At 37.5% G+C, this 27,187-nt stretch overlaps 1 protein-coding gene across 2 annotated transcripts in view; it reads right to left on the bottom strand.

The window, feature by feature from the left end:
* LOC121373989 (ETS-related transcription factor Elf-2-like) overlaps window positions 1–27,187 on the bottom strand; it is a 128,523-nt gene that overhangs the window by 63,248 nt on the left and 38,088 nt on the right. For both annotated transcript variants that reach the window (XM_041500845.1, XM_041500844.1), the window contains exons 2-3: window positions 16,054–16,155; window positions 13,070–13,340 (exon numbers count right to left, since the gene is read on the bottom strand). In XM_041500845.1, coding sequence (XP_041356779.1) covers window positions 13,070–13,340; window positions 16,054–16,152 — 370 coding nt within the window. In that variant the 5' untranslated portion in view covers window positions 16,153–16,155. The remainder of the gene's footprint in view (window positions 1–13,069; window positions 13,341–16,053; window positions 16,156–27,187) is intronic.

The raw sequence follows: 27,187 nt of genomic DNA on the forward strand, positions 1-27,187 counted from the left end.
GTGTTTAAAATGTAGGGTCTGTCACTAGGGTCTATAATGGTTAATTGTTAGTGTTTAGTAATAGTGAAGTCGGTGTAGTATACTATAGCTTGGAAGGAAGGAAGGAAATGTTTTATTTAACGACGCACTCAACACATTTTATTTACGGTTATATTGCATCAGACATATAGTTAAGGACCACACAGATATTGAGAGAAAACCTGCTGTCGCCACTTCATAGACTACTCTTTTTCGATTAGCAGCAAGGGATCTTTTATATGCACCATCCTACAGACAGGATAGCACATACCACGACCTTTGTTACACCAGTTGTGAAGCACTGACTTGACCGAGAAATAGCCCAGTGGGTCCACCGAAGGGGATCGATCCAAGACTGAACACGCATCAAGCAAAGGCTGTATACTCCTTATACTATAGCAAATGGCATAAATACAAATTTATAGAGCACAGTATGTGTGTGTGTGGGGTTTTTTTTATGGGGTTTTCGTGTGTGTGTGTGGGGGGGGGGGGGGGTCTCAATGTTACTTGTGGCTGCCATATTCAGTATACATTATTATTAGTCCCCAGTTGGTCCAACCTGAGAGGACTATAGGATTTATCATTGTCTTTCTGTCTGTCTGTCCCATATATGGCTTTCCGGACTCTTAAATTTTGTATATAGCCTTATAATGTACTGTTACAGATCATGTTTGACTTTCATGGCCTTTGAACTTAGGAAATAAGAAAATATATAGAGCATATTTTGTGTGTGTGTGTGTGTGTTTATGTGTGTGTGTGTGTGTGTGTGTGTGTGTGTGTGTGAATGTGTGTTTTGTTGTTATTTGTGGGGGTTGCTTTAATAAATGTTACTAGTGGCTGCCCTTCTTAGTGTGTACTATTATTTTAATTAAATACTGTAAACCAGGGGAAAAAAGTATTATTTTCCAGGTTAGATTGTTATTAAGGTGACATCTTTATTTTCGCATAATTTTAAATTTACACATCATAAACATGTGATACGGTGTGTATTCACATAAAAAAAACATGTCACAGCATTAATTCAGTTTACAGTATTCTGGTACTTGCCCACAGTATATGTCTGCTGCCATATAACCGTAAATAAAATGTGTTGAGTGTGTCGTTAATAAAACATTTCTTTCCTTTTTTTTGCCCACAGTATAAAACCAAAATATATTAACCAAATATAGCTGTTTGTGTCATGACACAGGTGGTGTTAGCATTCTAAATTTGATCTCTTTTAAACAAGTTTTTATCTTTCCATAGTGGGCACAGTTATTTTCATTTCATACAGAACTGAATAAAACCTTCCTATGGCTTCACACAGAAGGTGGCTATAAATTTACAGAGTACGTAGAAATTTATATAAAAAAGATGTTATCAATCTGTCTTAGCCTAACCCAGTTATAAGGAAGTTACGGTTCAGTGACTCTATTTGTGGAGAGATCCTGTATGTTTTAACCAGAGTTCCGGGTGCAGTGTAGCTGCTGGAAACAATATGACTCACCGCTCTTAGAAAAGAACAGATTTTTTTTTAAAAAGGTGATATACTACTACAAGTTGAGAATACCTGGTATGCAAATAAAAATGAAATTAATTGGAGAAAGCAGATATTAAAAAATATATATATGAGTTGTGTATAGTGGATATTCACTGGCATAGGAAGCGGGGGGTGGGGGGGGGGTGGGCATGTGCTCCCCCCTTTTCAGATATTTTGCTTTATATCTGCTTTATAATAGTGTAAAAGTGTGTAAATATAAAAGTGTGGAGCCCCCCCACTTTTCAGATATTTTGCTTTATAATAGTGTAAAAGTATGTAAATATAAAAGTGTGCCCCCCCCCCCCCACCCCCACCCCACACACACACACACTTTTTGGCACCTTCCTACGCCACTGATATTTTAATGAAATATGAGTTGCAACCCCTGGAATTAAGAAAATGTCTGCTGTTAAAAAAACATGCCATTGAACAAATTGAGAATATAGTCCAAGGTAAAAAAGTTCCACGGAGAATTAAAAACTCCACGGCATTGCCGATTGCCGTGGACAATTGCAGTTGTTGGAGTTGCGGATAGCTGATATACAAATACAATGAAGTGTTTGTCACTGTAACCGAACAAAAGCAGTGAGGAAATATTTGTTTTTATTCCCAAAATTAAAAATTAAACATCATGCAACAAGCAGTCCTTTTGTGATAATACATCATACAGAACTTCACAAAACACAAAACTTCAATTTCATATACTGTACTGACGATATGCAATTGGAAATATGAGTCAAAAGTAAACAAGCGGAGTCGAGTCAGGCTACTAGTAGCAGTTTATGATATCGCTCAACAATCTGCCAATACAAACAAACAGTGGCTGCAGGATGCATAACAATACTCGCAATGTTGCATATGATATTAGTCTGTATAACTGGTTATTCATGCAGGGACAAAAATAAACCCAAGGTATAGATCGATGAACTAATTTAAGCCCCAAAAACATATTCCAGACATTACTATTCATTGCTTATACATCACTTTTATGCCAGCTAGACACCTAATTTTTAATATGCTGGAGGAGTGGGGGGGGGGGGGTTAAGAAGGGAAAAGGGTGGTGTAAAAATAAATGATATAATACTGAGACCTCGCTGGATACTATCAACATTTCTGGGCTAATAAAAAAAAAAAAAAAAATTACAAATTGGGTGAGTGAGTTCATCCGCACTGAGTTCCAGTACAGTGTAGTTTGAAAGATTGTATCTTTCCATGTGTAACATCAGACAGTTAAAGTTCGTTTTGTTTAACGACACCACTAGAGCACATTGAATTACTTATCATCGGCTACTGGATGTCAAACATTTGGTAATTCTGACATACAGTTTTAGATTGGAAAGCTGCTAATTTTGTCGATTAGTAGCATGGGATCTTTTATAAAAACAATCCCACATGCAGGACAGCACATACCATGACCTTTAATATACCAGTTGTGGTGCACTGGCTGGAAAAATGGGTCACCAATGGGGATCGATCCTAGACCGACTGAACATCAGGTGAGCGCTTTACCGCTTGACTACATCGCACCCAAACATCAGACGTAGCTCAGTGGTAAAGCATTCCCTTGGTATGCGGTCAGTCTGGGATCAATCCCCATTGGTGGGCCTTTTGGACCTTTTCATTCCAACCTGTCTGTGGTCAAAACGTATGTTCGGTCTAATAGTTGATATTAACATTAATATATCAGGTTCACCTACTTTTTTTGAAGAATATATATTATAATATTTTTTGGAATAATATTTCATTTTAAGGGACCCTCCTGAATTTGTTATAACTGAAAATTGTTTGGTTTGGCTCCACTGATGTGATAATTGATTATAAAATCCATAATCGATTGTGTGGGAAAATGTCAACTGTAAATGTTTCTCCAGTTTAGATGAGGGAATTGATGTAAATATATTGTCGGTGGGGTTTGTTTTCATGTGTACAAACAAAAGAAAATAATGGATTGTGTTAAAAATGTATTTATTAACTTTTGCTTTGAATGCAAACATTATGCTTGGGACTGAGTTGTTTTCTTTTGTTTAACGACACCACTAGAGCACATTGATTTATTAATCATCGGCTGTTGGATGTCAAATATTTGGCAATTTTGACATATAGTCTTAGAGGGGAAACCCGATACATTTTTCCACTAGTAGCAAGGGATACAGACAGGATAGCACATACCACAGCCTTTGATATACCAGTCATGGTGTACTGGCTGGAACGAGAAATAGCCCAATGGGCCTACCAACAGGGGTTCATGTGTACATAAAGAAAAATGATGATATTAAACTGCACTATAAATATGCACTATTCTACAGACAGGACAGCATATACCACAGCCTTTGATATACCAGTCATGGTGCACTGACTGGAACGAGATGGATTTATGTGTACATAAAGAAAAATGATGATATTAAACTGCACTATAAATATGCACTATCCTACAGACAGGATAGCATATACTACAGCCTTTGATATACCAGTCATGGTGCACTGGCTGGAACGAGATGGATTTATGTGTACATAAAGAAAAATGATGATATTAAACTGTTATTTAAGGTAAAATTAGCTATTTATAGGATCTATCCCGGTTAACTCGACAATAGTTGCATGCTGCTTATAATTCAACTCCTTCTTACATTCATATAATTCTAACTCATTATGTAATCGAAAGTGCAAACTGATTACAAATCGATTCCTAACACTAATAACAGAGATCAGACTGATATACCACAGTAGATAATAAATAAATAACTAAATAAAAGCTTCAAATACACAGTTGATAAAAGAAATTTAGGATTCCCTTTGACCACATTATTTTACAATCTATCGGGAGGATGTACAGAATTATTGCAGATGACAATCCATATTGAGCTGTTACAAACATTCAGGGCCGTACCCTTTGGGGGGGGGGGCACTCCCCCCCCCCCCCCCCCCCCCGGAGAATCTCACTTTTTTCCTTTTTTTTAACTCCAGAAAATAGCATATACATCTGAGGGTTTAATTTACATGGTGTTTCATTTGTTTATAAAAAGTAGTGCCCCCTCCCCTCTAGGATTTTGATCAGGGCATTAGAATTGCAATAAATACATTAAATATTCAAAATTACAAATATTCATATTTTAAACATGTAAGTATATTTTTAAAATATTCAGGCACAGCGGAGAAAGGGGGCTGGACGGGGGCTCTAGTCCCCCAGTAATTATAATTGCATGGGATGATCCCCTTCGGTGGGCATATTGAGCTATTTCTCGCTCCAGCCAGTGCACCACGACTGGTATATCAAAGGCCATGGTATGTGTTATCCTGTCTGTGGGATGGTGCATAAAAAAGATCCCCTGCTAATCAAAAAGAGTAGCCCATGAAGTGGTGACAGCAGGTTTCCTTTCTCAATAACCATATGTCTGATGCCATATAACCATAAATAAAATGTGTTGAGTGCGTCATTAAATAAAACATTTCCTTCCTTCAAACTGAGGATAGTCCCTTTAATGAAGTAAGTACAGAAAGTGCAAATATATTATATGTGCTTATGATAATTCAAACATAAAAACAGCTGGAATGGTGACCATTAAAATCTGTGTAAAGAAATTGGAACTGTACCAAGATATTGAGCCCAGCCCTCTACTGACTATGATTTAGGGTGCACTGTACCAAATCAGAAAGTTCGAGGTCAGATATTTCTGGAGTAAAAGAATCTGTTGCTCTGATTGGTGATTTTGATTTAGCAACACGAAGAAACAAGACATGCAACCTTGTGCTCTCGACCTGCCCCACCCCACACCTGGGGGGCTTGATAGTTACATACAGCGAACTGTTGGAGTACTGGGTCATGGGCAACTGTGACCTTGGTGTATGGCGACTCGGTACGCAAGACTAGAAGAGGATAAAAGAGGAAATGTGTGCCAGGGGTGGTACGGGGGGGACCAAAGCTGGCGGCTGTCCCTTCTGCGATGCCCGCCTCCTCCCCCCCCCCCCCCGATCTACACCCAAACCGACTCCAGTGCAGCGGTCAACTTTACCGACTGCTCCCACTGAGTCGCCATGGAGACCTGATGTTGTTGTGGTGGCGAAAAGGAAGGCGACATCACTGACCACCCAATCAGACAAGGTACAATTGCCGGTCCAACCGACTACTCCCCCAGCCGACCCGGAAGCCAAGTAGAACATACCCATTGGAAAGATCAGGGGGATACACGGGACCCGATGATGCTGAGGGGCAAGTTCCTTAACCAAGCATGGAAGCCACTACCAGACGGAAGTCACTATCAGCTCCACAACCTCAGGATGGACAACAACCACTCGGGATTGGTGGTGACACAATGGCATCAAGAAGTCTACCGACAAGCGGTCCTGCTTAAGGATATGGATAACACCACCATACATAGGATTATCAAGGCTGTCTTTGGCGCACTGTTTACGACCATGTCATTGCCAAACTCCTGCATAGGAAGCACCACATCCCGAACTTGTTCGGAACTCTGCTCTTTCAGCTCAGCGCCAACCTTACCTAGGACAGGTAACCTCCTTTTTTGGGCTTAGTTGGACTTAAAACTATTTGGCCGTGGTTCAAAATTTTATGTTTATTTTCTTTTTTAAACAGTCCAACGCACTTCACTTTGGCAGCCCATCTAAAATGCTCAAATCACCTTAAAACCCTTTTGGCTGAGCACTCTAATTTTATTTTTGGACTTTAAATAAATTTTTGTCCAAACATGAGTAGGATGAATCGGCTCATTTTGACATTAGGTCTTTGACCTATCTTCTAAATTTTTATTCCAAATTCTGCCCACCTCAAACTTAACACACACACACACACACACACACACACACACACACACACACACACACACACACACACAGCCTTCCTGGCCCGGACTTAGTCACTGGCAATGTCAGAGGTTAAGCCCGTGACAGCTATGCGCGAAACCTTCATGGTATATGTACATGTTAAAACATATCCGTTCCGCGCTCCGCTCCACTCTGATTGGTAGTAATATATGACTTTTTTGTTTTGTTGCAAATACTATTATATATTCCCAATAAATCGATATACTTTTATTTAGTATGCAGTTGTCATGCAATGCACATTAGTGGTTGAATGTACAGATAGTTCAGAAAGTGCCAATAAATTATGTGTTTGTGATAATTTAAACATAAAAACAGCTGGAGTGAATTATTTAGCAAAACTGTCATGGTTGCTAATAAAAATTTCCTTTAAATGTCTTTAAGATCATGTGACACCTCCGTTTCTCACAAATTAAATTACACACTCTTTATGCTTATATTCCCTGGGTGTGTTGATACTCTGTTTATATACATTTTATTGGAAAATATTAACATATGATACTACATGCATTAACATTATTGGCAATGGCAATTGATTTGGTCTAGTGAAACCTATAGTTTCTCAGTGGTATCATGCAGTGCATGCAGGCTGACAACAGATGTTGTGATTATTATGTCTACCAGTATGTATTTAGATGCTGACCCAGTTACGTGGAACATTTATTGAATTGGCATTGATTGAATATAAGGCTAAAATAAACTCTGTGTTTCTAGGAAGGTGCAAATTAAAAAACATAATAATTAAAGCTACATTCACCACTACAGGTCCAGTTAAAATGGTATCTTTTCCTTTTTTTAATTAAAAAAAAGAAGAGATAAGTATAAAAATGATAATAATAATATATTGAAGCAGAAAACAATTAGGGCCATCTGTTTTTATAGGTAGGGTCAGGTTCCTAGATACAGTATTTTTAAGGTTAAAATAAACTGGTTTAATATGTGTAGTCATAAACATTTTCTTTGTATCATCTTTGATTACAAAAAAAAGAAAGAAAGAAAGAAATGTTTTATCTAACAACGCACTCAACACATTATATTTACGGTTATATGGTGTCAGACATATGGTTAAGGACCACACAGATTTTGAGAGGAAACTCGCTGTTGCCACTACATGGGCTACTCTTTTTTAGAAGCAAGGGATCTTTTATTTGCGCTTCCCACAGGCAGGATAGCACAAACCATGGCCTTTGCTGAACCAGTTATGGATCACTGGTCAGTGCAAGTGGTTTACACCTACCCATTGAGCCTTGTGGAGCACTCACTTAGGGTTTCCCCTGCGTGTGCTGTAACCTCACCGTGGTGCAGGGGTGTAACATTCTCTTTGAGAATGGCCAATACAGCACAAAATTGAAGTTTTTAGTAAAATTCAGTATCCGTAAAATTCTGTGATATTTGTGTTTTTGCACAGTTCTTTACACTGTTTTTGTTTAAGTCTTGAATTTTTATATTGATGTTGATCATCACTATCCCGGGTATTTATTTGCATTACCATAGTTTGACACCCAGTAGCCGATGTGTTTTTCGTGCTGGGGTGTCATTAAACATTCATTCATTCATTCATTCATTCATTCACTCAGGGTTTGGAGTCGGTAACTGGATTAAAAATCACATGCCTCGACTGGGATCCGAGCCCAGTAACTACCAGCCTGTAGACCGATGGCCTACCACGACGCCACCGAAGCCGGTCTCTTTGATTACAATTCCTATCCATTAAGTACTCATGATAGTTCAGTACTGAGTTATATATGTTTAGTATCTCACAATGATGTTAACAGTCAAGTTGTTCAGCTATAACTACCAACAAGTATTAGCTGAATACAAATAAATAAAACATGTTCAATTAATTAAAAATAATAAGCATCATAAATAAATAAATTATTATTTTAAAAACCTCATGATTTTATGTTTTGTGTTAATTCAATCTTTCACTTCATTCATTCATTCATTCATTCATTCATTCATTCATCTATTCATTCATTCACAATCATTCTCAAGTGATTTCAAAATCATTTGAATAATGGGATTTCAGAATTTGCATTTCAGTATTAGAACTATTTCATTTTAATATTAATTCATTCATTCATTCATTCATTCATTCATTCATTCATTCATTCATTCATTCATTCATTCATTCACAATCATTCTTGCTGACTTCAAAATCATTTGAATCATGGGGTTTCAGTAGTGAGGATTTTGTGTTTCAATATTACAAATATTTTATTTTATTTTATCATTCATCCATGTATTTGAAGGCAAAGTTGTATGGTAAATGGGCCAACAAAATATTGTGTGAAGAATTTCTCCTCAAAAGTACTTTATTTTTCCAGCTACATGTACTTAGTCATCACATATACCACTTTGTTATCAGTATTTTGGTATATAATTGAATTATGACTACATAAGCAGAAATTAAAATAAAAAAACTTTGTTCATTATTAGCTACCAATAACTGTTCAAAATGTTTTAGTATGGTTTTGATCATTAATTGAAGAGGAACATATGCATGGTGTATATTTTAATTTAAGTAATCTGCACAACTGAGCTCATTTAACTAGTAGGTTAACTGCTGTTTGACCCTGCCTTTCAGTCAAACCCAAATAAACAGTATGCCTGACAACAAAAATGTCAAATGTTAGCATTGTTGAACACTAGTTGCCCCTGTATTGTCAGCTACTATTAAAAGTGTCATTCTCTCTGTTCTAGGATCATATCTAAGATATTTTCTGACCACGGTCATTGCAAATTCTAGGAATTTAGGGAAATATTTTAAAATTTAGAGAAAGTCAGGAAATATTTTTAATTAACCAATTTATAAACTATTTAAGTGTTCTGTCACAACTCTATTAAATTTATTAAATCTATTTTATAGGTTATACATTTTTTAAATTGTCTTGATACTGTGACACAAGAACATGCCATTTTCAAAAGATCCATTAATGCAAACATTTGTACAATAATATAGAATCTAAAATGTATTAAGGGGAATTAACTCCAATTTGTTTTACTGCTGAAATATATTTTATGTTCAACACTTTACAAATGTATTAAAACAGTTCTTTGGTACAACAAATTCTAATTCAACAAATATGTAGGAATGAATCTGATTAGCTCTTTGCTCAAAATTGTGACGTAAAACTATTGTTTTTATGTCATAAATTTCTTTGAAGACAAATCTGTCATCATTTACTTATTGTGTAACAGTATCATAAGGAAGGAAATGGTTTAATTAACGACGCACTCAACACATTTGATTTACGGTTATATCGCATCAGACATATGGTTAAGGATCACATAGATATTGAGGGAGAAAAGCCGTTGTCGCTACTTTTTTCGATTAGAAGCAAGGGATCTTTTATATGCACCATCCCATAGACAGGATATCACATACCACGGCCTTTGGTGTACCAGTCATGGTGCACTGGCTGGAGTGAGAAATAGCCCAATGAGCCCACTGATGGGGATCGATCACAAACCGACCGCACATCAAGCAAGTGCATTACCACTGGGCTACGTCTCGCCCTTTAGTATAATAAAAACAGTTTTACCAATGTACATATTGTGAACAGAGTCAGTATCAAGTAGTGCATATAAAAATATTATTGTGATATGCATGTGTTTCATTGATAAAGATGCTAATTATTGCAATGAATATACTGTGACTTCCACCTAAACAGCCATGTGTCCATAATGATTACATTTATCAGGTACCATTGTTAGCCTGTATAATGGTTCCAACAACTTTTTTAGAAAATGTAAGAACATTATTAACAAAATAGCAAAGTAATAGTAAGTACAAGAAATTAAAATTTTTAAGTTATGTCAAAGTACAAGGGGAAAAAACTCTTGTCAAAATATTGGTAACAATAAAAACCTCTTTATAAAAATGCCTAACAGACTGAGTCTTCAATGTTTGTCTGTGTAGACTGGTCTGACACATGAATAGCTAAACATGTCCCAATAGTATAAACATAAATAATGGGCTTAGTGCCGGTTAATTATTTCCCATAAATCCACACTTTTTGAGTGCATTCTCCAACTTAATCCATTATTCATTAAATGCTTTAACCGACTGCCCAATTGACTTCCATTTTATATGTTTTAATAAATAAAATTGTTAATATGGCAGGGATCATTTACAAAACTAATAACCCAAAACTATAATGTTCTGAATGATTTGACTTGTAAATTGTCAGTGCAGGATGGCTTGATATACGTGCTAAACATGTAATTTATGATTTTCTATTTAGTATTCAACAATGTCCATTGAATTCTGAATGAAAACAATACTACCACTACTATGTTTGCATACAGAATTCAATGGACATTGTTGAATACTAAATAGAAAATCATAAATTACATGTTAAAAACGCACGTGTGTCTGAGAACTAACAGTTATGGAGTCGAGTTTTAGTCTATTTTTATCAGATTTATAAGGCTTAAAGGGACAGACCCTAGGTTCAACCCGTGAAAATTAACACTAAGTTTAGTTAAACTACAAACCTGTAACACATGTGGATAAAGTTACAATTGAGTGAAACAAGAGTCTGTGACTTTGAAATGGTTGAAATACCCTCTAAAAATAGACTAAAACTTGACTCCATAAATGTTACTTCTCAGACGCACATGCATTTTTAGAAATAAGAGAAATGAATTTTGTGATATTCAAAATACCATGACGACCAAACACACTTCGAATGTACGGAAATTGATAATCTAAACCATAAAATCTAAGTAAAGTATGATTTCAGTTATGAAAAACGGCTATAATAGTAAAAAAATATGCCGTAGTGTTTAAAAACTAGGGTATGTCCCTTTATAGTAAATATTTATTCCTTGAACCAGATGTGTGGCCTCATGGGTTTACAGTGGTGTACTTGCATGTTTACAATGAATTCAGTCAGTAATGGGTTCAAATCCCTGGGTTGAACACACAAAAGGTTGAAAATGTTTTCAAAGCTTGAAAAATAATCTGAAGTTAGAACAACTGTGTGATGTCAAAGGTATGGGTTAAATAATGTATCATATTTTTACAATTTTCATTGAATTTTTCAGTTTCTCATACATTCATTTTAGACCGAAATTCAGCAATGTACTCCAGTGTTCGAGATTAAAATTTTGGGGCAGTATCCCAGTTGGATACTAACATTTCAAAATCTGGTATCCCACCTGAGAATTTAGTATTATATGGTATCCTGGTGGGATACTGGGTTCTTGAAGTCTGGTATCCAAAATTAAATTCTGGTATCTCCGGGATATTGGGATACTGTTAATCTCGAACACTGTACTCCAATATAAACATACAGCAAAGTTATTTTTTATACTGCCTCTTGCTAAGTAGGCCAGTGTGCTTTATTTATTTAAACATTTTACTTCAAGTAGCAGTTAAACTCAGTTTATTACAGTAAAACTAGCATTAATGTCCACAAAATCATGGCTCGAAATAGCGGCCTGCAAAAAGCAAAAAGCAGTTCATGTTTTAGACCTAGCTGGTGAAAAAGAAATTCACCTGCTAAAATCACCCAACAATTTGCAGGTCATTTTACAAAAGACAGATGTATTTCCAATTATTTAGCTTACGATTCTGTTATATACTCTTCAAAAAAAGTAGGGGAACTCTAATATGAATTTATAATTGCCAAAATGTTAAGGTATATTAGCTGTGGGGAATGGTTATATGATAATAGTGAATTAATTGGGCAAACATTATAACCAGTAGTTCAGTATTACAGTATGGTTTATGACCACCAAAGATCTTGAAGGATGATTGGGGTCAGAAATGGAATTTGAAAGTTGATGACTTTTTTATCAGTAAATTGCAAATTCAAACAATAAAAATGATTAAAAACAAAACAATAACAACTGTATGATTAACAGAATGAAAAAGCTTGACAGAAATAATGTTCCACAGTGAGTAATGGACCTTCCTGGAAATTGTCAAAATCAAGATTGACACCCCATTCATGTGTACGTGGCAACTGTGTGATGCATGTGCAAACTATGGAATGTGTTTTGGTGTGTTGATAAACAGACCTGAACGTTCTTTACTAGGATGTCTGTGGTCAAAACGTATGTTCGGTCTGATAGTTGATATTAACATTAATATTTCTGGTTACCCTACTTTTTTTTAAGAGTATATTTTAAAACCATAATGCTGTAAAATATATTTCAGAAGTGTTAATTTTCTACACTATCCCAAGTCTTCTCTTACTCCATGCTTTCTTTATTTCCAGCAGGCAATATTTTAACTTAGAAGGACATATTTATTTTGGCCGGCTGTTTGCAAAAAATAACAGCAGGCCATATTTTACATTCTATTTGAAACCCTGCAATATAGATCTCGCCTAATGTAATCCTTTTGTTAGACAGAATCATAAAGATAGAAAAGCATTATTAATCTTGTTATCCTAATTTTGTAACTTGGAAGTTGAATGATAGAATCTGAAATTATTTTAAAGTTTGTCAGCAGATAGTTCTGAATGATCAGACAATTTCGCCAAATTATCTTTAAAATATCAAAACCTTTAGCTATTTTCCGACAAAATATCAATAATTACACAATTTTTTTTTTTTTGGCCAAATTAAAATAACATTTGTCAACAGTTCTTAAAATTTACAATTGGTGAATTTGGCGAGTGTCAGAGCTAGCCCTGTGTCAGGGAAGTCTAAGGTAAGTCGAAATTAAGAAATAAAAGTTACCTCGATGTCTATAGCGTCGCTTTGTTCTGTTTTTGTGACGACAGCACTTCCTGTGATCTATCACACCAGAATCATCACTTGCATAGTCAGTGTCCGATATAATTTTTTCATTTGCGTCAACTCTCAGATCTCTGGAGAACTTGAGGGACTGCGGCCGCTCATACTGGCTGAGTTCCTCGTCACCATCCGACTCCAAGACATGGAGTCTGGCGCTGAGCAACTCCACAAAGTCCAGAGGCTCGGAAACAACTATCACAGGGGGACCACAGTCCTGCAACAAAAGGAGAGAGTTGGTTGAAAAAGAGATAATACTTTAATAAAAGTCCTATTAAAAAATGACACCCAGGGGCTCGGAAACAACTATCACAGGGGGATCACAGTCCTGCAACAAAAGGAGAGAGTTGGTTGAAAAAGAGATAATACTTTAATAAAAGTCGTATTAAAAAATGACACCCAGGGGTTTGGAAACAACGATCACGGGTGTGTGTGTGTGTGTGTGTGGAGGGGGCACAGTCTTGCAACAAGAGGGGAGAGTTGATTGAAAAAGAGATAATACTTTACTAAAGACCTAATAAAAAATGACACCCAGGGGTTCGGAAACAACAATCACGGGGGGGGGGGGGCACAGTCCTGCAACAAGACGAGAAAGTTGGTTAAAAAAGAGATAATACTTTACTAAGTCCTATTAAAACATTACACCCAGGGGCTCGGAAACAACTATCACAGGGGGACCACAGTCCTGCAACAAGACGAGAAAATTGATTTTAAAAGAAATTTAGAGGATATTAAACAAGCTTCCATTTCGGATCATGTTTATGTCCAGAGTTAAATAATTTTCACTTGTCACGAGCTTTACCAAGTAACAATGAAAATTATTTCTGGGGGGTACATTCACATGATACGAAATGGTAGCGAGTTTAATATCATATTTATTACCCATAATCGATCTTAATTTATGTCATTCAACTCGTTTGGTTGACGTTCCTGCAAGGTTGTAGTGCGCCAATCGATGATGTCACGAAGTGCTGCGTCCCACTTGGAGTTCTAGTGGGGCGTATCACTTTGATTGTACCAAGATATTATTAACAGTATGGGTAATAAAATACTTTACTAAAGACCTAATAAAAAATGACACCCAAGGGTTCGGAAACAACTATCACAGGGGGACCATACTCCTGTAGCAAGACGAGAAAGTTGATTGAAACAGAGATATTACTTTAATAAAAATCCTAATAAAAATTATAGGCCTTCTCAGCAATTTGTTATTTATTATTATGGTTCATGAAACTGCATGGAATAAAAAATCTGAAAATTGTATGAGTATTTTTACAGATGACTGGAAAAGAGATGGCACTTTATTGGTGATAATGAAAAACCACTGAGTGGGTGGAGAAGTATCAAGGATGTCATTCAACAAAACAAATTTTAACTTTTATATGCACTTACTATAGACATAATAATAATAATAATAAATTCTTTATTTAGTGAGGGTAACACAGTTAGCAAAAGCTAATCTTCCCCGAGGCCCTCAGGTACAAACAATACAGAATTATATGGCAATAAACATATGTACAAATGATATTATTTTAGAAAATATTTCTTGAGTCTATATTCAAAAACAGCAGTATTTGGCTATCCTCGGATAGCTTTAGGTAACTGATTCCAAAGTACTGGTCGAGAGTAACTGAAAGCATGTTTAAATGGAATATATATATATATGACTTTCTCAAACATTTGTCAAACAGGGGCAGGACATAGACCAGTGGTAAAGTGCTCGCTTGATGTGCGTTGACTTAGCTATCGATCCACGTCAGTGGGCTCATTGGGCTATTTCTCGTTCATACACAAATGTATATATATATATATATATATATATATATATATATATATATATATATATATATATATATATATACAGTCGAACCTGTCTATGGCGGCCACTCGTGGGACATGACAAAAGTGGCCGCCATAGAGAGGTGGCCACCGTATGCAGGTCATATATAAGTCCGAATTTTAAAAAACAATTACACGTATGTTGCAATAGAACTATTAAGGAGCCATATACATGTGCAAAAACGTTAACGCGATCGGCTTACTGGGTTTAGGTGGCATTTTGAAAATAAATATCAGAAATAAACTGCAGCAGTATTTAATTCCTTCTAGAGTTGACACGTTTAACTCCAGTTGTTTTAGGCTAGATACCCTCTTATCAACTGCGTTTAATGACCACCGCCGATGACTAGTACATCGCACCATTAATCCAGATTAAAAACACTTGTTAATTAACGAACACAGCTAAGCTACCGACGACCTTTAAAGGACCGCTGTTTATCAAGCCAATTGGTTATATCAACAAAAACATATTACGGTTTTTTTTACGATTGCCGACATTTCTTTATAACTTGCACTAAAAACAATTGTGGCCGCGATAGCAGGTTCATTTTCGCTTTTTTATGACAAAAGTGTGGCCGCTGGCCGCGTTGAGCAGGTGGTTGCCATATAGAGGTAAAATATATAGTAAAATTCATTGGGGGGACCTCAGGGTGGCCGCCATGGACAGGTGGCCGCCATATGGAGGTGGCCGCGAAGGCAGGTTTGACTATATATATATATATATATATATATATATATATATATACAGTAAAACCTCTCAAGACCGGACTATCTGTAAATCAAAATTCCCTCAAAATCAGCACAAAAATTAACCTCTCTAAACCAGATCCCTCTTTAAACCAGACATTTGTCTTGGTCCAAGGGTGTCCGGTTTAGAGAGTTTTCACTGTGTATAGATATATATAACTCAGCATTTTGTTGGCATAGAAAAAATGTCCCATATACAGTTTTGGAGGAACTGGTTGGAATGGGAAAATAGCGTCAACAGACGGTAATCGATCCTTCAACCCATCACACCTCAGGGAAGTGCTCGACCACTGAGCTACATCCTGCTCTGTGGAGTGAAGAGTAAACCCTCAAAATGTCGGTACCTGCTGTGGTGGAGGTGTTGGTGGTGTATCACAGATGTCAGCGTGGAATGTTTGCATCTCCAACCAGCACGGCAAAGGCAGCATTTCTATGTCAACCATTTTCTGTAACAAACAAACACATAGTAATTAGTACTCTACTGGCCATAGTATTTCAAATTTCATGGGAAAATTTGTTTTGGTTCTGTGCCTTGTGATCATGGGAACCCATCGGAAACTGTTTTTAAAAAATAATTATATATATATAGTATTTTCGTTAAATAGTCGTACTTAATATAATAAACTTGGTTACAAGTGCCTCTTAACAATACCAGAAGTAACTACTGAACACTCTCCAAAGTGGTCAGACTAAGCCCACAGCTAAAAGCTGATGGGGAATGGCAGGTGTGTGGCACAGATAGCCACAAGAGACAAGCACCTGTTGCAGTTGGAGAAACAAGGACTGAGATGTGGAGGTGGACAGCGAAAGAAGTTGACAGATAGGAGGAGTTGCCAGATCAGGACGAAATGAGATGGAATTCAAAGGAGAGAAAGAAAAGGCGGCAGTGGGTTAATAAAAAATATTAAAATAATAATAATAATAATAAACATTGGAAACAAAATTTCGGTTCCGTGATTTTATTGACACAGTACTTGAAACAATCGTTTCTGTGAAATCCAAGGGCCTGCTCTACCTTATCAGAAATGGATTGTGTTAAAAATGTATTTATTAACTTTTGCTTTGAATTATAAATATATTTTCAACTATATAACGATAAAAAATGACAACTAAATAATTTAATTTATAACCGAAAAAGACAATTTTATATTGAAAAATCTATAGTGGATGACCATCAGAAATTGGCACGTTCAGTTGATTCAAATACTCTGTTACATTATGCCAGGCAGATGTTGCAAACAAGTGTGCTGTGTTCGTGCAACACAGCTGTCTCTGATGGTCCTATCCAGTCCATTTGTCAGATTTTGTGGATTTGATAAGATTAGTTATGATGTGATGTTTTATTTAACAACGCACTCAACACATTTTATTTACGGTTATATAGCATCGGACATATGGTTAAGAACCACACAGATACTTACAGAGGAAACCCGCTGTCGCCACTTCATGGGCTACTCTTTTTGATTAGCAGCAAGGTTTTTTTGTATATGCACCATCCCACAGACAGGATAACACATACCATGGCCTTTGATATACCAGTCGTGGTGCACTGGCTGGAGCGAGAAATAGTCCAATGGGCCCACCGATGGGGATCGATCCCAGACCGACTGCGCATCAAGCAAACGCTTTACCACTGTGCTACATTCCACCCTCTAAATGACAGATGACACCCTGAATGTCTGTGAAGCATGAGAACGGAAGCTTGTCCTGATAAAATCTGACAAGCCTATTTCCATGAAATACAATTTATGGCAGTAAACATTCCATCCTGGGAAATACAAACTTTGTTTTCTTTAACAACACCATTAGAGCACATTAATTTATTCCTCATCGGCTATTGGATGTCAAAACACAAGGAAAAAAGAAAGAAATGTTTTATTTAACGACGCACTCAACACATTTTATTTAAGGTTATATGGCATCAGACATATGGTTAAGGACTACACAGATTTTGAGAGGAAACCCGCTGTCACCACTACATGGGCTACTCTTCCAATTAGCAGCAAGGGATCTTTTATATGCACCATCCCACAGACAGGATAGAACATACCACGGGCTGTGATATGTGCACTGGCTGGGATGAGAAATAACCTAATGGGCCCACTGATGGGGATCGATCCTTGACCGAACGTGCATGAAGCAAGTGCTTTACCACTGGACTACGTCCCGCCCCTGGGAAATACAAGACGATGCATTGAGTTAGAACTACCATCTCAAAAGACCAGAATAACCAAGGAGCATGGAAATAGAAAAGTTTCAATTATGTGAAAAAATAATGCATCATAGTACATGGATTTTCTGATAATGATGTCATATCTGGCATATCTATTCTTAAGAATAAGTTTTCTTTGTATGCTATGTATAGCTAAATCTATATAATTACAAACTTATTCTGCCATCAGTTTATACAATTTATTGGATTCCGAATTGATATATCATTAAAAAGAAAACCCTCAATGTTATCCTTCAGTAAATTGCAGAGAATTATTGATGTAAAACTGTTATAAATTTAGCGTAAAGTCACCTCGCTATGCTACAAAATTGTACACAATATGCGACTGCTACACATTAATATAAATCCTCCCAAACTGAATTTGTTAATATATAAATTCCAGTTTGATATGCTTAGTATATTAAAAGAATGTGTACACAGATCAGAAGATAAACAGCATGTACAGTAAGATGTAGACTTACTAACACAGGGTAATCAATATTAGTAGGCATCACATTACATCAAACACACAGCAGCACAAATCCTAAAGGGGCGTTCTCACTGTGCGACTTGGAGTAACAACTGATAGCTTTTTTCAGGTTTTTTTTGTTTGTTTTTGTTTAATAACACCACTGGAGCACATTGATTAATTAATTAATTATCGGCTATTGTATGTCAAACATTTCAAATGATTTGGTAATTCTGACTCCATTTCATCAGAGGAAACCCGCTACATTTGTCCTAATACAGCAAGGCATCATTTTATGCACTTTCCCCACAGACAGGACAGCACATGCATACCACAGCCATTGTCCAGTTGTGGTGCACTGGTTTGAACAAAAAAAATTAAAAATCAGCTGAATGGATCCACAGAGGTGATTCGATCCTGGGATGCAAGCACCTCAAGAGAACACTCAACCGACTGCGCTAAATCCCGCCCTGGTTGGATTAAGCTAAAGCTGATGGGATAAGACAGACCTGTGGAATGGATGACCACAAGAAACGAAGGAAAGAAACCTTTTATTTAAAGACGCACTCAAGCGAATGCCCAACCGACTGAGCTAAATTGTGTTCCTCATCTTGTAGCATCTTTATGTAAAGATAGGGGCGGTATTTAGCTCAGTCAGTTGAGTGTTCACCTAAGGTGCTTGCATTGCAGGATCGAACCACCTCAGTGGATTCACTCAACTGATTGGGGGTTTTTTCATTCCAACAAGTGCACTACAACTGGTAAAAAGCCGTCCAATAGCCGATGATAAATATATTAAAATATTGCTAAACGAAAGTATATTTTCTATAGGCTGGCAGACTAGTAGAAAGCCGTCCAATAGCCGATGATAAATATATTAAAATATTGCTAAACAAAAGTATATTTTCTATAGGCTGGCAGACTAGTAGAAAGCCGTCCAATAGCCGATGATAAATATATTAAAATATTGCTAAACAAAAGTATATTTTCTATAGGCTGGCAGACTAGTAGAAAGCCGTCCACTAGCCAATGATAAATATATTAAAATATTGCTAAACAAAAGTATATTTTCTATAGGCTGACAGACTAGTATAAATTCTGGCAGGCTAGTAGATTTTAGTTGGTTCTGGTCTGGTGGGCCAGTGAAATATTTTCCATTTCTGCATATTTAGTGGCAGTTTAAACAATGTGATGGGATGTTATTAAACACATACATGTATTCCAGTCCTATCTTTCAGTATGATGACAATGTCATTTAGCTATAATTAGGATTTGGTTAAGGAGCGTTGCTACTGTGCCACTTGTGGTAGCAGCTTGTATAATGTGATTTGTAGCACTCTCTTCTTCTTACTTTTCTTGCTGTGTAAATTGTAACATGTGACAAATATTGTTACATAACAGCTTATCAGGTCTCAAACAACACATGTCAATCGTAAGCTATACAGTGAGTACCAGGGTGTAAGCTGGGAGGTTCAGGGGGTTTGGATGACACCCCCCCACCCCACCTACTGAAGCAAATGGTCCGCTTTCAGAACTAAAACATATAGGTTTATACATAGGGAGTTTCTGGTGGTGCAAAAACAAAATAGAAAAAGGGTCCACTTGGCTCATATTCAACCCCAACCCCCCCCCCCCCCACCAAGGTCCAGATCCCCTTAAGATGTATTCTTACACTATACCTATTTTGTATTATTAATTAGTAGAAAGGAATGGAAAAGAAAGGAATGTTTATGACCCCCAGCATATTTCAATCCTGTTGTAACTGTTAGGAGTTAGTTGCGACATTGCATGGGTCTTGAAAGTGAGAGAAGAAAACTGAGTCCACCACATATGCTGCTCTTGTTAATGAGCAGCAAGGGATCTTTTATATGCATGTCATCACAGACAGGATAGCATGGCCTTTGATTTATGTTTTGTGGAATAGTGTTTTCATCCTGATTAATTACAAAAAAAAAGACTGTGTTCTAATTATTTGGATTTTCACAAAATGTGTAAGCGGGGTGGGGAAAATATTTTAAAAACTGGACCCTCTGTAAACCAGAATTCCCCCAAAACCAGACATTTTTCACATTTTTTTTTTTTAATTAACCTTTCTAAACCAGATACCTCTTAAAACTGGACATTTTACTTGGTCCCAAGGGTGTCCGGTTTAGAGGGGTTTCACTGTATTTGGTTTATCCTTTGTAATACCATACCGATGTTCACTTAGTTACAGTCATCATCTTCCATATAGTTACATATCAGGGAAAAAACAACTGCATTTAAGGATTGTCCTAAAGTTATTTCTTTTAGGTTCATTGGGATATGATCAAAAATAACATGAATAAAAGTTTGCCATACTTTTTCTTCATACCCTGATTAAACTAAAAGAAATAACAATCCTTATATAATTAAATTTGAAACTTAATTAAAATTAAAACACAAATAAGATTATATTTTATTTTTTATTTTTTTGGTTGGGTGGTGTGTGTGTGTGTGTGTGTGTGCGTGCGTGCATGCGTGTATATGTGTGTGTGTGTGTGTGTGTGTGTGTGCGCGTGTATGTGTGTGTGTGAGTGTGTGTGTGTGTGTGTGTGTGTGTGTGAGTGTATGTATGTGTGAGTGTGTGTGTGTGTGTATATGTGTGTGTGTGTGTGAGTGTGTGTGTGTATATATGTGTGTGTGAGTGTGTGTGTGTGTGTGTGTGTATGTGTGTGTATATGTGTGTGTGTGTGTGTGTGCGTGTGTGCGTGTGTGTGTATGTGTGTGTATATGTGTGAGTGTGTACATGTGTGTGTACATGTGTGTGTGTGTGTGCGTGTGTGCATGTGTGTATATGTGTGTGTGTGTGTGTATGTGTGTGTGTATGTGTGTGTATATGTGTGTGTATATGTATGTGTGTGAGTGTGTGTGTGTGCATGTGTGTGTGTGTGTGTGTATGTATGTGTATATGTGTGAGTGTGTACATGTGTGTGTGCATGCGTGCATGTGTGTGTGTGTGTGTGTGCATGTGTGCATGTGTGTATATGTGTGTGTGTGTGTGTGTGTGTGTGTGTGTGTGTGTGTGTGTGTGTGCGCATGTCCGTGTGTATCTTAAACAATACAATAACACTCAAAGTGAAATCATCAGATGTAACATTCTCTGATGATATGTTCACGTAAATCGAAAAATATAGAGACTTGCATTGCTACAATTAGACCAGTGAGATATGCACCTTTAAACTGTAATGACTGTAACAGAAATTTAATTATTCGCTCTTAGCTATCATCAGCCCTTTTAAAACGTTTTGTGAAGAGGTATTACATTATGTACACCCATTATATATGTTAAGACCTGAAAAATGCCAAGGATAGAATTTTTACTGTCATAAATTAGCTCTGAACTGCAGTGAAGTTCAGTGTACAATGTTTATAATCCAATTTAGACAAAAGCAAACACTGAAACCTGTGATACCGTGCCTTTAAGATGGTTTCTTAGGTTGCTGTGTGTCACAACTGCTTGTAGCATGCGACTGAGTCATATTTTGCGAGTCAAAATGTTAACGATTTCAGTTGTAGGTTGAGAGAGACAGTCATAACACACTCCTATGGCAAAGAACAAGCTCTTGACCAATCAAACTGGACAAATCGCCTGTGTTCCTTCTGTGTCCTGGTGTATATTAGTTTATATTAAACTTTGTTTTGTTTAACAACACTACTAGAATACTTCAAATTATTAATTAATCATCAGCTATTGGATGTCAAACATTTGGTATTTTTTACAAACAGTTTTCAATGCGGAGGAAACACACTTCATTTTTCCATTAGCATTGATTCATTCATTTATAATAAAAATAGTGAGAGAGAAGTTGATGTAGTGTCTCTACACCTACCAGGAGTGGGATGTGGCCCAGTGGTAAAGTGCTCGCCTAATGCGCTGTTGGTCTAGGATCGATCCCCGTCATTGGGCTATTTCTCGTTCCAGCCAGTGCACCACGACTGGTATATCATGGCTATGTGCTATCCTGTCCGTGGGATGGTGCATATAAGAGATCCCTTGCTACTAATGGAAAAATGTAGCGGGTTTCCTCTATAACTGTGTCAAAATGACCAACAGCTGATGATTCATAAATCAAGGTGCTCTAGTGGTGTCAATAAACAAAACAAACTTCTTCACTTCTTCTTCTTTTTTTTTTGACATCTGTCCAATGAGTTGTTTAAATTCGATCTGATTAATTGATCAGTGTGATGATGATCTAACGGTGTCACTAAGCAAAATACATTTTTACAGTCACATACTTAAAGGAAAATACTTGAAGTCTGCTCCCATTTAACATAGCATATTTACGACTAACAGATCAGGGGCGTGCGCAGGAAATTTTGCAAGGGGGGGGTCGAGGTGTTTGGCGAAGCCTGTGGTGGGGGGTCTGGGGGGCCCTCCCCCGAAAATGTTGCATGATTGATGGTCAGATAGCCGTGTCGCCTGCTTATTCATTTCCCCACAGGTGTGATGATAACATCTCAGTACTTCCATATCCATTCACAGGAATGTAAAAAATCGGGATATGAAAAAAAAAATCGCCTTGAGCCGGGGGGGGGGTTGACCTCCAAACCCCTCCCCCACCCCACCCCACCCCCCACCCCACCCTGCACACACGCCTGCAGATCCTTTCTGATGTCGATATTTTCCTGTTTGGAATATCAGTATCTGTATAAACAAGATGTTTGGTGTTGTCCTAATGTTTGTAGCAGCTCAAACCGGATTTTACCTTCCAATAATTTAGTACATACAAAAAATGTATATATAATATTATATATTATGAAGTAAAATGAAAAATGACTGCTACAAACATTTGCACACAACTGTAAACACATTGAATATATATTTATAGACACTGACATTCTAAACAAGAAAATGTATTTAATATGTAATTTTAGTTGCCAAAAAAGCCAGTTAGAGAGAATCTTACAAGGGTTGCCAACTCAGGACAGTCCCTTAAGTCCTGCTTTAAAACATTTGTAATACTAGTACACATGTATACATTTGTACACACACTCTGTTTACATAGTGATACAATGTGTATACTTACACTGTCATACACTTCATACTGCTTAATACTGGTACAACTAACTGTATATCATACACATTGTTATACATAATATGGTACAAACTGTAATACACTTCAAATACCCATTAAACATAACAATGTAGGTACAGATGGCAAAAACACTAGTATACCTGAGGTTTACAATGACAGTATCGGCATACCTTAACAGCCAACTTTGTTTACACCATCTCCCACATCTACTATGACCTACATCCACCCATTGTTCGAATTACTCTTGGCATTATTGAGAATGATCAAACTGCAGCTCAACTTATTTGTGTCGCCAGTTGGTGTGTATTGCCTGGATTATTGTGCAACCGTTAACACCAATTTAGCAATAGCAGGTTATCAGATGGAAGCACCGGTGACATACAAGTGATAGATAAAGATTGCAGCGTTGGTAACAAGCTCAGATTTACCAATACATATCTAATAAAAGATATGACATACACGGGTCAAAAGTGAAACAAACAATGAACTAATTAAATAAATTAGCTATTTTCAAGATGGTTTTTTGTTTGCTTTTTAAAAATAACTCACTGAGTAAATTTTAACACATAAGTACAATGACACTGGCATAGGATGCAAGGGAGCAAGGGGGGCATGTGCCCTCCCCACATTGTAGCAGCAGCAATGTTTTTTTTTTTATATTTTACATGTATATATACTACTCAAAAGAATTTAAGGGTCCAAAATTTATAACCAAATAAGTTTCAGAGTGTATTAGATTGATGATGTAAACTACACCAAATTTTGTATTTATTGTTCCATATTTACAAAAAACCACAAATAAACGTCACTGTATACAAGAAAGTCACATGACATGCTGTCAAAGTTGAAGGTTGTCAAACATGGATTTTACACATTAGAACATTCGTTTAATAGTGTGTGAATCCACCCCTGGCGCGAATACACTCGACACATCATTGCCTCATGCTGTTGATCAGACGTCTGAAGAACTCTTGGGGAATGGCCTGCCACTCTGCCATAAGAAGTTGATCCAGATCATGAAGGTTGGCCGGAGGAGCATGATTATCCCGAACTCTCCTGCCTAATTCGTCCCAGGCGTGCTCTATTGGGGCCAAGTCAGGCAAATATGCTGGCCAATCCATCCTGGCGATACCTTGTTGTCTGAGAAAGTCCGTTACCACCCTGGCGCGGTGGGGTCTGGCATTGTCATCCTGCAGAACTGCCCCGCCGCCAATCTGCTGAAGGCCTGGGAGAACCAACGGCCGGATAATCTCATTCAGATAGCGGATTCCATTCAGATTGCCATCCACCACATAGAGGGGGGTCCTGTGGTGGATAGAGATGCCGCCCCACACCATGACGCTGCCACCACCGAACCGGTGACGTTGTCTAACGTTAACGTCAGCGAAGCGCTCCCCAGGACGTCTGTAGACACGAACCCGACCGACGTTGAACTGGAGACTAAACCTGGACTCATCAGTGAACATCACTCGACCCCACTGAACACGTTGCCACTGCAGATGAAGCGTGCACCAGTGATGTCTGGCCGTTCTGTGATGTGGTAGGAGTGGTGGTCGAACAGCCTGGCGACGGCAGCGTAGATTATTGGCTCTCAGACGATTGTGTATGGTTTGATCAGACACTCGAGTTCCAGTCGCAGTCCGCAGATTGTCACGTAATCGGCGTGCAGTGGTTGTGCATTGACGTAGAGCCATATTGGTGATGTAGCGGTCCTCTCTATTTGTAGTGTTTTGGGGTCTTCCCGAACGTGGACGATTTCGAACAGAATTCGTTGCTTGGTACCGTTGCCACAGTCGGCCAATGACACTCTGACTGACACCAAGTCTCAGAGCAACATTTCTTTGCGTATTGCCATCCTGAAGCCAAGCAATAGCCCTTCCTCGATCTTCGATAGTCAGTTGAAGTCGTACCATTGTCGAATTTGGAGTGTGCACCGTACACGAACGCAAGCTCCAATTATACGGAAATTCAGCATTGGGAACATGGAATACACGTGCAAAGCGTGCAAATGAAGCGCTTTGTGAAAAAGCAAGTTATGGGTACTTAGCAGACCTTTCGCTTTCGCCCAAATTTACGTGCAAATGTAAGCATGTTTTTGCCATTAGAACTAGTCGACAGTGTCAATGACAGTGGATTTTAATTCATTTATGGGTTGCTTAGACCCACTTTCGTCAAAATGGAACAATACCATGCGTGACATTATGGTCTAGCTAATATAATTGTCTTCAGAAAATAATGTCGAAAATATCGTCTGACCCTTAAATTCTTTTGAGTAGTATATATATCTCTGTGTGTGTGTGTGCATGAGATAAGAGTGTATGTGTGGTGTGTGTGGTGTGTGTGTGTGTGCGCCCCCGCCCCCCCCACACACACACACATTTTGGCACCTTCCTACGCCCATGAGTGAAACTTGATCATGTAGCCACCTCCATTTAAGCAGCCTATTTAACTGTCTTAAATGTCACCTTGTATTTCTTACAAATCATTTCAAATACAGTTTGTTTTGTTTAACAACATCACTGGAGCACATTGATTTATTTAATATCAGCTATTCGATACAATGTTAGAGGAAACTAACAAAATTTCACTAGCAGCAAATTTAAGAGATCTTTTATATACACTTTCCCAGTACATACCCTAGTTTTTAAACACTATAGCATATTTTTCACTATAGGAGTTGTTTATGATCACTGAAATCAAACATTACTTATATTTTATTGTTTAGATTATCCATTTCTGTACCACTGAAGTGTTTCTGGTTATCCTTGTGTTTCTATTACCACAAAATGCATTTTTTCATATTTTTAAAAACGCATGTGGGTCTGAGAAGTAACTGTTATGGAGTCGCATTTTAGTCTATTTTTAAGGGTATTTCAACGTCACAGACTCTTGTTTCATTCTGTTGTATCCAAATTTGTTACAGGTTTGTAAGTTAACCAAATTTTTATGGGTTGAAACTAGAGTCTAGGTGAAAATTATGACTTAGTGTTTGAAAACTAGGGTCTGTCCCTTTAACACACCAGTCATGGGGCACTGGTTGGGATAGGAAACAAAACCAATCAGAGACTGGGTCCACTGAGGGGATTAAACCCAACGACCAAAGCACCTCAGACAAAAGTTTGTTTTGTTTAACAACACCACTAGAGCACATTGATTAATTTATCATCGGCTACTGGATGTCAAACTTGGTAATTCTGACATGTAGTCATCAGAGAAAACCCGCAACATTTTTCTTAATGCAGCAAGGAATCTTTTATATACAAATTCCCACAGACAGGAAAGCACATACCATGGCCTTTGACAAGTTGTGGTGCGCTCGTTGGAACAAGAAAAAAAACAATCAATTGAATTAATCCACCGATGTGGTTCAATCCTGTGACACAAACACCTCAAGCGAGCACTCTACCAACTGAGCTAACTGCTACATTTTTCCTAATGCAGCAAGGAATCTTTTATATACACATTCCCACATTGGTTGGAACAAGAAAAAAGCCAATCAACTGAATGAATCCATTGAGGTGGTTCGATCCTGTGATGCAACCACCTCAAGCGATCACTCAACCGACTGAGCTAACTGCTACATTTTTCCTAATGCAGAAAGGGATCTTTTATATACACATTCCCACAGACAGGAAAGCACATACCATGGCAAGAAAACCCCCAATCAATTGAATTAATCCACTGAGGTGGTTTGATCCTGCAACGCTACCACCTCAAGCGAGCACTCAACCAACTGAGCT

This window comes from Gigantopelta aegis, chromosome 6 (assembly GCF_016097555.1).
Source record: "Gigantopelta aegis isolate Gae_Host chromosome 6, Gae_host_genome, whole genome shotgun sequence".
NCBI classification, from domain to species: domain Eukaryota; kingdom Metazoa; phylum Mollusca; class Gastropoda; order Neomphalida; family Peltospiridae; genus Gigantopelta; species Gigantopelta aegis.